General features: G+C 42.0%; 1 protein-coding gene across 1 annotated transcript in view; it reads left to right on the top strand.

Annotated features, from left to right (window-relative positions):
* Nucleotides 1–12,113, top strand: part of ABCA13 (ATP binding cassette subfamily A member 13) — a 320,465-nt gene that overhangs the window by 61,526 nt on the left and 246,826 nt on the right. The window contains exons 18-19 of the mRNA XM_045089507.1: nucleotides 2,691–7,472; nucleotides 9,574–11,376. Of these exons, the coding sequence (XP_044945442.1) occupies nucleotides 2,691–7,472; nucleotides 9,574–11,376 (6,585 nt within the window). The remainder of the gene's footprint in view (nucleotides 1–2,690; nucleotides 7,473–9,573; nucleotides 11,377–12,113) is intronic.

Genomic DNA, 12,113 nt, shown 5'->3' with positions numbered 1-12,113 from the left:
ATCCAGAGTCGTATGCTCCCCTGACTGCGCCAGCCAGGCACCCTGGATATGGCGTGTAGTTTAATATTTATTTATTTATTTATTTCAGAGAGTTGGGGGGTGAAGGGAGAGGGACAGAGAGCCTTAAGGAGACTTTGCAGTGAGCGCGGAGCCTGACATGGGGCTCAGTCCCACGATCTTGAGATCATGACCTGAGCAGAAACCAAGAGTTAGATGGGTAACCGACTGGGCCATGCAGGTCCCCTGTATGTGGTTTAAAGGACACTTTATTTATTGCTTGTGGGGTGTGTTGACAGAAGCTTTATGTTAGGACATAGCTTTTACATTTGGGAACGGATCAAATTTATCTGTGAAGTTTGTTAAGAATACAAATTCCTGGAGCCTGCCTAAATGCTAAACCTTGGCTGTGTGGAGGACCAGGCTTTCTGTAGATTTAAGGAATTCTTCCCGTGGTTCTGGTGCACACCAAAGTTCCAAAAGCTATTTGGCAAAAGAAAAACTCTGGGCCATGTCCTGTTCCAGCCATATAATAGCTGCCTGAATCTGCTCATTAAAAAAAAAAAATTCTATATATTAAAATTGTATTTCTATATATTATAGAAAATTTTCTATATATTAAAATTGTATATATATTAAATTCCTATGTATTAAAATTTATATATGTATATTTATATATTTATATATGTGTATATATGTATATATATATATACATATACATATATATACATATGAAATATTTCTTTTTCTGTGACTTGGAGATACTGGTGTATATCCCAACAGGCTTCTGTAGGAGCAAACTACAACTGTATTTAGAAAAGTGCCTTATAAACTGTAAAGTGATGTAACAACACAGAGCCGTACTTCTACCAGTGGTTCCAGTTACTTCTACTGCAGCCCTTGCTCACACTGCTCTTTTTTTTTTTTTTTTTAATTTTATTTACTTGAGAGAGAGAGGAGATTGAGAAAACGAGTGGGAGGAGGAGCAGAGTGGGAAGCAGGCTCCCCACAGCTGAGAGCCCAACACAGGGCTCCATCCCAGGACCCTGAGATCATGACCTGAGCTGAAGGCAGAGGTTTAACCCACTGAGCCACCCAGGCGCCCCAGCTGTGCATGTATTTCTATGCAAGGCTGGACTTGAACAAGATCCGTACGGAATTCCTAATAGCACAGCTTTCTCGTTCTTGCTGGAGAAGTTCCTTGGAGAATGTTCTCAGTGTTCCCTGGTTCAAAGTCGCTACTCTCTTGCAAATAAGAGTAAATTAAATGATGGCGTGCCCCTCCCTTGAGCGTGTGCTTTCTCTCTCTCTCTCTTGCTTAAATAAATAAAATCTTAAAAGAAAGAAAGTAAACTAAATGAAGACTGTACCTTCTGCTCCCAGATCCCAGCTATTAGATGGGAGAAAGCAACATTCATCATTTCATCTCTTTTGTGTCTGTCCTCTCTCAAGACTGTGCCTTAGCCGACAGGATTATAGAGTGAAAGAGGTTTAGGAAGGAAATCAGCCTTGAAGGTATTAGCAGCCAATACCGGTCAAAATCCTTATCCACAATTTTTCAATGTGTCTTTCGAAGTCTGGACATGAAGGCTTTTCTTACGGGGGCCTCACAGCTCCTTCCACAGAGACCCCAACACAGTGCAGCCATCTCAGGTCTCACTGCCGGGAGTGTTCATGAGTTGGGGGTCTGCCCCAGTCCCCACAGGTGGAGGGGGCATTAATACATACCTGATACATGAACCATGTCATCTTTTTACATTTTTTGAAATATTTTACTTCTTTTTACTTAGAGCAAGAGAGCGAGCATGAGCGGGAGAGGGGCAGAGGGAGAAGGAGAGAGAGACTCTCTGGCAGACTCCAGGGTGAGTGTGGAGCCCCACGTGGGGCTTGGTCTCACGACCCTGAGATCGTGACCAGGGACAAAATCAAGAGTGAGACTCTCAACCGACAGAGCCACCCAGGTGCCTCCCCCGCTCTTGTTGTCTTTCTAAACTCAAGCACATAGGGCCCCAAGGATTTAAAGAGTGGACTGGTGACTCCCGAGTTAGTGGAAGTTAGTAGACTTCTCCACGTATGGACCTCCATTATGGGTGTGGACTTGTCGGAACCCCTGAGGTGCTCTTTTGAGAACTGTGTGCATTTTACAAGTAGTCACCTGGAGAGAAAGTACACTATCTAAAATCATGAGTTTCTGGGCACTTGAGGGGCTCAGTCAGTTAAGCATCTGCCTTCCGCTCAGGTCATGATCTCAGGGTCCTGGGATGGAGCCCCACATTGGGCTCTCTGCTCAGCGGGGTGTCTGCTTCTCCCTCTCCCTATACCCCTCTTCCTGCTCTAGCCAAGACATTCTGAGACACAACAAGGAATCAAATCCTCAGATTCTTCTGGCATATGTAGCAAACTTACCTTTAATGATCCTTCATATGAAATCATGGAATAAAATAATTTAAAATGCATTGTTTTTGGTGCAGGAGGCAGATTTTAAGCTACATATAGGCATCTGCATTGTAACTTTCTACTTTGGAATACTCACAACAATTCAATTCCAGTTGTGAAATGTACTGTGTAGCAAACAGTCCATTTATGTTTTCCTCTAAATACATGTATTACTTTGAAAATTTGATACATTGAATTTGTCTTGAATTTATTTATCTATTTATTTGGATACTAAGACAATTCCATTAATATTGTAGAGTCTTGAATTCCACAAAGGAACTTCTCATGATGGAAAAGAAGTTGCATTCCCTTGAGGATGAGGAAATAAACTTTTTTTTATCTTTTGTGAGATTTTTGGAGGAATTATTGCCTGATGCTTTCGACTCGCCCAGCGTGCCCAAATTCCATGACCTCCCATCTCTCAGTGAGACTCTTCTGAACACAAGCCACTTGTGGGTCAACCATTCAAGAAGTTTAGAGAGCGACACATCTGCTATTGCTACTCAGAAACTTTTGGAATTTGGCAAAGCGGTGATTGACAAAATAGGAATTCTTGAAAGTCTCTGGATAAAGAACGAATCAGATAATATTTTGAGGTTCATGGAATTAGTACTTTTTGAAATTGATCCCAAGCTCCTGGAATTGTGGATGTATGGCATTTCAAAAGAAGAAAGAGTCAGGCTGGAAACCGTGTCTACACTTCTTAATTTTTCTGTCCCAGAAGATGAGAGGGTCCTTATCAAGAGCCTTAACTTTTCCCAGTTGTTCCAGTCAGACTGGCTGCAATCGCAAGCTATGGAAATGGACTTTGTACATTTGAGTGAAACTGTGATAAGCAGTCTCTATGAGCTCGGATTTCTGAAGGAAGGACAAGTCTTTGAAGCTCTAGACACAGTCTATGCTATAAGGAATGCGTCTGAACTTTTCTCAGCCCTTTCTGAGCCCGAAAGACGAGCCGTGGACACGGTCTTGACTAAGATATATCTAGACATCTTCCAGGACAATGATTCAGCTTTGCTTCTGAAGATTTATGCTTCATGTTTTGAATATATTTATAAACTCTTGAGCATTCCAAGTACAGAGGCTTTGCTATCTTTCCTTGCACAAACCTCAGAGCGCATCTTGGATATCATAAAGCAATTTGATTTTCAAAACGTCAGTAAAGCATTTGAATTTTTGTATGAGACAACAGGAGTTCTTGAGGGACTTTCTGAGGGGTCTCATTGTCAGCAGTTGCTTTCAATTTTTAACTACTTGGAGCTTCAGGCCCAATCCCTGATGTCTATTGAGGGCCCAGAACTGGAAGTGATTCCTGCTACTTTGACAGGCCTCAAACAGCTGCTCCTCGTAGACAAAGATTTCCGTATTTCCTTCTTTCAATACATGAGCCAACTCTTCAACGAATCAGTCAAAGCCCCATTGGGCAATGAATGCTTTGCCTTGGATGATAAGAACATCTTTTCTGTGAACTACTCAAAAGATAGAGGGTCTTTATTTATTCTTCCATGGACACAAATTCTTTCCAACCTCTCAGAAGACGGCAGGACGTTCAATGAGTTCATGGCTGTCCACTGTACAGTCTCATGGCTTCAGATGTGGACTGAAATCTGGGGAGGCATATCTCATCTCTTCCAGCTTGACATGAATGTTTTCACTCCTCTCCATGTTGGTCTCACTCAGCTTCTGGATGAATTGGAAAGTGATGTGAGAATTTCTGGAAGCTGTCCGGGAATGTTTCCCACCCATCGTCCTGCCAGACTCATATTGGATTTGTTTAAAAATGTAACTCAAGCTGAAGGCTTTCATGATTGGGATGATTTTTTGGCTCTCAGAGACCTCTGGGTAGTATTAGGTGATGCATTAGTTAGGGTAAAGTCACTTAGCCCCGAGCAGGTAAGGAAGTCCCTTCTTACCATGGAAACTGCCCTGCATCAGCTAAACACATTTCCATTAAACACAAATGCAAGCAGAGAGTTTTTCTATTCTCTGCTTGACGTTTTCATGGAATTGAGCAACACCTCAGCATACATCGACAGAAAGGTACAACTGATAAATCACTTTCTTACAAATAACATTACAAATTATGGAGTGAGGCTGGACAGTATCATCACGGAGTTAAGAGAAACAATGTTATTGCTTCGAAATGTGTCACATGACCAAGACTTATTGTCCTGTGCTGGGATTTTCCAAAATGTTACCGAGTTTATTTTGGAAGATGGTTTATACGTAAACATGTCACAGAAGACATTACGTATTCTGGCCATGTTAAATTCCACATTTTCCTCCGAGGACACGATTAGCAAACTGAAGGGATGTGTTACATGGATAGACATCATGAACCATCTGTACGTGATATACAACTCCAGCGTTGCACACAACTATCCTCAGGGTAACTGGAGGAGTTTCAGAGATGTGGGAGACAAAATTAATTCTACACTGAAACTTGCTACTTGGATTCTCAGTATGAAGGGACCTCACTGCACAATGAATAAGTCAGATACAAACTGTGTGAATATTGTATTGAAAAATATAACCAACTTTCTGAATGCCATACTCACCGAAGTCTTTGAAAGGGAAAAGGTACCCAAATTTGAGATCTTGCTAACCCTTTTCAATGATTCCACAAACCAAGTAAGGATGATTATCAACAACCTGACGAGAGACTTTGATTTTGTATCTCAATCCAACTGGACGCATCTTACTGAATTAATTCTAAGACCCCTAGAGTTGTCCGATGACATACCTAGCCAGTTTACACATCTTTGGCGGCATTTAGTAGCTCTGGGGAAGGAAATTCAGAAACTTATGAAAGGTATTTCCACTCACCTCCTAGAAAATGACTCCTCTTCTACATCTGAAAAGTATCTAAACCTATTTGCTACCAGTTCAAAAGAAAAGGATGTCAACAGGTTAGGCCGTTCATTTTATCATCTAGCCAGCTACCTTCTCTTCAACCTGTCTCATGATCTCCAAAATCCACCACCAGTAATGTCCCACAAAATCATGAACGCTGTAGGTCTTACCATCCAACTGATTCGGGATGTGTTCAACTCCCTGGCTCCCTCAGTTCTTCACAATGTTCCACAAGATCTGGGTGATATTCAAGTTTTCAAGAAGGTAGCATCTCTCCTGCGCACTCTCAAGAAGACAGACATAGACCTGCTGGTTGACCAACTTGAACAAATTAGCGAAAGCCTAACAGATTTCTTTAAGAATATCAGTAGCTTAGGTACCCACAATCTGGGGACCAACCTGCTTGTAGGCTTGGTGGAGAAATTTGTAGACAGCTCACATTCTTGGAATGTCAATCATCTGCTGAAGTTCTCACGCTTGTTCCCTAAGGACGATGTGAATGTCGTGGTAGATGTGTACTACATGCTTCCTCATGCTGTAAGGCTCCTGCAGAGGGGAGTTGACAAAAACATCACAGAACTCCTCAAGGATGTCTATAACTTCACGCTCCTTCATGGCATAAGCATTTCCAATGTCACCAAAGAAGACTTTGCTAACGTGATAAAAACTCTTTTGGACACAATTGAATTAATAGCGGAGAAACCAGGAATTCTTTCTGAGGCTTTCATTTGCCTTCCTGTGGTTTGGTGCTGGAATCACACAACTTCTGGGTTTCAGCAGAATCCGAAGTTAGAAGGCTGTAAATCCCAAGAGCTCATGTCATCTTCCTTTTATACCAAAGTGGCCAGCCTGCTCGACTACCTCCATGTCTCTCCCCCAGGTGAAGGTTTACAATGTTTGGACGAAGGTTCACAGAAGGCGATTACGAGGAAGATGGTCTGTGTAATTCGTGAACTAGTGGACTGGAATTCCATTCTTCTGGAGCTTTCAGAAGTCTTCCATGTTAAAATTTCGCTTGTGAAGACCATGAAGGAATTTTGGCATAAAGTGTTACCATTTGTCCCATCTTTTGAAAATCAAAGCAACAGTAGCATCTCTGAACTTTGTCCCAGTGGCCCCATAAGGCAAATTGTTTCACAAATCATAGCAAAATTTAAAAATGTCAACTTTACAAAAATTCCATTAGATGAACACATTCTTGATACACTAGCTAGTTTAAACAAGATCCTTAACATCAGTGAAGGCACAGAGGCATCTGCTCGAAATAAGATTTCCTTAAATTTTGAAAAGATCATGAAGTTGCCTTCTAGGGATCAGCACCTAGAAAAGAGTACCCATTCTCTAGACCCTCCATTTGAGACATTTCTAGATGCGAACCTGACAGGCAGTAGTTTAGAAGCACCATCAAGTTTTACTAAAAAAAGAGAGAAAACTTTCAACTCTTCTTACTTTGAGGATCTAGGGATTGAGCTTGAAGAAATCATGGCCAATCTAAGCCACAACTTTCCTATCAAACCCCGGCTTTCTGAAATTATCAAAGAAATTCAGATGCTTAATTCAGAGACTCTTCAAAATGTAACTTTGCAACTTGCCCATTTTTTCGAAAGTCTGGGCTCATCGTCATTGAGGATATCAGAAGTCATTGAAGATTTTCTGCTGGTCATAAAAAAATGGCTTCGTAAATGGGCAAAGGAAGATGATTCTGGAATGATTCAAACATTATTTTTGCTTATGGCCAATGAGAGCTCAATTGATGATCTAGCTTTTTTGACCAAGGATATTGCTACCTTTTGGGGGCTTCTTAAAACCATTTCTAGGGAAGGTAATTCTGATGTTGCCCATCTTACGCAATTGCTAAGCCAAGAACAGCTAACTAATTTCTCACTTGTTCAATTCCTTTTTGAACGTTTCCTAATTAATTCAATCAGTAATTTAACTGGGAAGTCTCCAGAGGCAGCCTCAAATTCAAGTGATAGTGACCTTCACATAATGAATTTCATTAAGCTCACCTTGAACAGGACACAGTCAGAAAATGGTGAGAGAATAGTCCTTCCTCCGAGAAGCATACTGGATTTCATGGAACAGGTTTTGGAAACATTCTTCTCATTTTTGCTAGAGGAAAATTCGGAGAATAGAATATCTCTTCTGCTAAAGGCCTTCCACAAAGACATCGTTGCAGAGTTGAGGTAAGTCTTCTTTTTTTTTCTTAAGATTTATTTCTTTCTTTGAGAGAGGGAGAGAGAGAAAATGCTTGGGGTGGTGGAGAAGGGGCAGATGGAGAGGGAGAGAGATTCCAACAGATTCTGTGCAGAGCACATAAAGTGGCTCGATCCCACAACCCTGAGATCATGACCTGAGCCGAAATCAAGAGTGGGACACTAAACAGACTGTGCCAGCCAGGTGCCCTGAGACTTTTCTTTTCTTTTCCTTTCCTTTCCTTTCTTTTTTCTTTCTTTCTTTCTTTCCTTTTCTTTCTTTCTTTTCTTTCTTTCTTTCTTTCTTTCTTTCTTTCTTTCTTTCTTTCTTTCTTTTGTATAGTAAATGAGGCTGTTATATGTTAAAATTGATTTTTATTTCCTGGAGCGTATAAACATCAGTAACAGCACTTCTGTACCCATCACATTTGGATGATCTTTGAAGGGAATTTTGTCTTAATGGACATTTCATTAAAATATCATGGTGAAGGGCGCCTGGGTGGCTCAGTGGGTTAAGCCTCTGCCTTCAGCTCAGGTCATGATCTCAGGGTCCTGGGATAGAGTCCTGCATCGGGCTCTCTGCTCATCGGAGAGCCTGCTTCCCCTTCTCTCTCTGCCTGCATCTCTGACTACTTGTGGTTCTCTCTCTGTGTATCAAATAAATAAATAAAATCTTTAAAAAAAATCATGGTGAAATAATTTTGATGATTGTCATCTAAGTAGTAAACACGTACAGAAACCTAGCCCCTGGTGATTAATCACTTATGCTCTCTTACATTCTTGGGTTATGCAATTCTATTTTATATGGAATTTAAACATTAGTTAGTTGGGGTTTTTTTTTTTTTGAGATTATTTATTTACTTATTTGACAGAGAGAGAGAGAGGAAGGGAGACGGAGAGAGTAAGCACAAGCTGGGGGAATGGCAAGCTAGGGGAGAAGCAGACTCCCCGCTGAGCAAGGACCCAGACACAGGACTTGATCCCAGGACACCAGAATCAAGAGCTGAGCCAAAGGCAGACGCTTCACTGCCTAAGCCGCCCAGGCACTCCCAGCATTAGTTTTTATATATGTATATGCATACACTTAGTCATTATTTGAAGTGATGTAGTCACTGTCTCATCACCAGTGGGGCATTTAAATATTTTTATTCCAGTTAATCTAACATTTTATAACTGGTGGTCACATTATGTTTCTCTCATATTTATTGTTTTTCCTTATATTGGAAGCTTGCTGGTGAGAAGGCAGGAGGGATACTTCAATTCACCCTGGCATGTCTGTATCAGTTAGGGCCTGGCCCCTGAAGTAGAACGAGAACAGGGATTTAATTCAAAGAACTGGTTTGTCCGCTTGTGAGCACTGGCTAAGCAGGTGCCAAGGCAGTAGTGCAGGCTGTGTGGAGGGAGACACAGGAGAGTTGTGGGGGGCAGGGTGATTGGAGAGAAGAGCAGTTGCTGTTTGGGGTTGCGAGGTCAGGGAAGTTCGAAGCCTTCGACTGATGAAGTCTGGCCCACCCAGGACAAAATCCCGTCTTCTTATGTCCGAGTTTACTCATCAGGGGCATTAATCACACCTGCACAATCGTTTCCCAGTAGCACCTGGGTTAGTGTTTATGTTGCACACTGGCTATTGACTTCCCTTCATCCTCCACTCTCCTGAGGGAATCCACTGAGACTAACATTAGTTAGTTAGTTAGTTAGGGGGTGGGCTGTCACCCAGCCTCGCCTCGCTAACGTGGTACAGAGCCATCACTCATCTGAGCGAGTTGCTGGGACTTCAAACTTTCAGAAGGGTGTTACCTCTTGCAGTGAGAAACAATTTATATGGACTTCACCTTCCTGGCTTTTCTAAAACTGGAAGTCTGTGGCTTTTGAAGCAGCTAGGTTGGAGGCATAGCGATGGGGTTCTCTGTGAAATTCCTCCATGCTTCTCATTATTTGGCACCAAAATATTAATTTTCATCTGGAATGTGTGTTAGCGTGTCATCTTGTAGTCAGTGTGATTCCCCCATAGTGCTACTGTGACACAAACATAGGCCTCTCAGTTCTGATCCTTCCACTGATAAACATGAAATTCAAAAATGTTTATTTGCAGTTTCGTCCCAAGGGATAAAATCCTAGAAATTCTGACACTGGATCAATTTCTTACCGCCTCAAAAAAAGACAGACTGATGAGCATTTTCTCAAGTTTAAAGGAGATTCTAAATCATCTAGTCAAAAGTTCATTTATTTTAGACAATGGACAATTTCATTTTGATCATCATCGAGGACTGAAGTTCATGAGAGATTTATTTAATGATCTTCTAAGGGAAACCCCAGGGAAAAATAAGACTGAAAATAATTCGGAGTTTCTTGCGGCCGTGAGTCAGTTGCTTTTCCACACGAACAGCTCTGAGGATCTCCTCCATCTCAGTCACAATCTTAGGTCAGCTCTCCAACTTGTGAGAGAAAGTTCTACAGAGGTAGCACATCTCCTGGACGTGCTTGTACACTCTCCTCACGAGGGCTTCCGTGACTTGTATCCTACACTCCGAGAAGTTATACTTTCCAATCTAACTAGTTTGCTTTCCTTCATAAATAATTCATTCCCTCTAAGAAACAGGGCAACATTAGACATTACCAAGAGATTGCTTGGTGTTATCTCAAGAGCTGGTGGAGAAAGTGACGCCCCAGAACCTCTCTTGGAGATGTCTGATACCCTGACCATGCTGGTGAGAGACATTGCTGAGATGAGAGACCTTGCCACCTCAGTGACCTCCGCTGTGGAGCTTCTGGGGCTAGCCACAAGAGTTGCCCGGAAGGTGGCCACCATATTTGAAACTCATTCCATCCCCAATACCACTGATGCTATGAAATTCTTTGACACTCTCTATACTGTTTTGCGACAAAGTATTCGAAATGTTGTGAGAGAAATAGGTACTTTGAAGAACGTAGACCATTTCATATCAGAAAATATAAGCAACTTGTTGACACCATTTCTTGACTTGGCTTTTGGGATGATTGGGGTCAAACCTAATATTTTGCAAGACTCTGATGTTAATGTGTCCACAAGCACATTCTCATATATGAACCAGTCCAAAGACTTTTCTGATATTTTGAAAGAAATCACTGAATTTTTAACTTCTCTGAAAAGCAGTTTGGGAGACATGGAGCATCTTGTGGTAGCTTTTAATAATGGGACCCAAATATTTGCGATGGATTCAGTCAGCATATGGGAAGAAGTTTTGGATTACTTAGTTCCTATAAATAATGTCATCAACCAGATAGACTTCTTACGTCCACTTCCCAATGATAGTTACCCTCAAGATACAATGTGGGAAAGAATCCAGGAAGTGATCCTGGTTTTGGATGAAATGCTATCAAAAGACATCATGGAAATTGGGACTTACTTGAGAAGGGTGATTGATCTCACCTTGGAAGTTCTCTGGAGTGACTTAGAGAAGGATGACTGGCGTGTCTTTAATCTGTGGCTGGCATTTGCTGAGCATCCAGATAACCTTTTGAAAGCCATAGAAACAGCTGGGGAGGTCTCCCGTGGAAGAGATGGCCCGAGTGGACCTTTGTTTTCCAACATGTCTTTGATTCAGAATGTAACTCATCAACAGCTTGAAGAAGCAGTCCAGATCGTGTTAAAGAGAATGGCTCTCTTGAGGAAGGAGCTTCCCCTAAATAACTCTCAGTGGATAAATGCCGCAAGAACTTTGTTCCAGCCCATTTTTGAGAGTCTTGTTCATGTAGCCACTGGAAAGAAGATACCATTGGAAAAAGGAGGGAGGACCAAAAAGGTGACGGCTGGTTTTCCTTCCATCCTCCAGCTGTCATCAAGTTTCGAGCAATTCCTGAAGGGATTAATCGCATTGATTGAGTACTGGCAAGAGGTCCCATTGATGGATCAAAGGTAATGAAGCCCCGATTCACTTCCTTTTTCCCCCCTTACAGTAACTGCAAAACAGGACTCTCCAGGAATGGCCTGGAACCAGGTAAGGTATGGTTCTGGACTTCATCTCGATTGCAAGCTAGAGTCAGTTCCAACATCCAGTGACTCGAGTCTGGTGTCTTCGTGACTTGACTTGTGATTTGGCATTCTGATATGTTTTGGATTTATCCAGAGGTGTTTGACAGTCCATTATTCTATTTTCAAAAGTAAAAACTTCTTGTTCTCTTCACTTGTCCCGCGTTAGGTGCATACACAGTTTTTCTGTTTCTATCCTCTGGCTGCCAAAGATCCCTCTGTTTGGTAGATAGGTAAGAGTGTAAGACTCTGCGGTCCATGCAGACAACTGCGCTTTCAGCTGTAACCACCATTGGAGAGGGACGGGCAGCTCTTGGCTTCTTTTCTCTTTAAAGATTTTATGTTATCTCTGCACCCAACATGGGGCTCAAACTTACAACCCCGTGATCCAGAGTCATGTACTCTACCGACAGCCACCCTGGCTTTCTCCCTCTTTAGGTTCAACCCAATGCTGTGGTTGATCCAGCTCCAAACTCTGCCCCATGTCTGAGAGACAGGTGAGGGGAGCCCTGCTCTGATCCTGTCATTCATCGTGTTCTAGAAGTTTCTACTACTTCAGGTTGGAGGATTTGTGTCCTGGGTGTGCAGAATCTCTGAGACACTGCTCTGTCCCAATCCTTCCT

This window comes from Mustela putorius, unplaced genomic scaffold (assembly GCF_011764305.1).
Source record: "Mustela putorius furo isolate JIRA1106 unplaced genomic scaffold, ASM1176430v1.1 tig00003845_pilon_pilon_pilon, whole genome shotgun sequence".
NCBI lineage: Eukaryota > Metazoa > Chordata > Mammalia > Carnivora > Mustelidae > Mustela > Mustela putorius.
The sequence above is the reverse complement of the archived record's forward strand: the minus strand, read 5'-3'. Positions and strand labels throughout refer to the sequence as shown.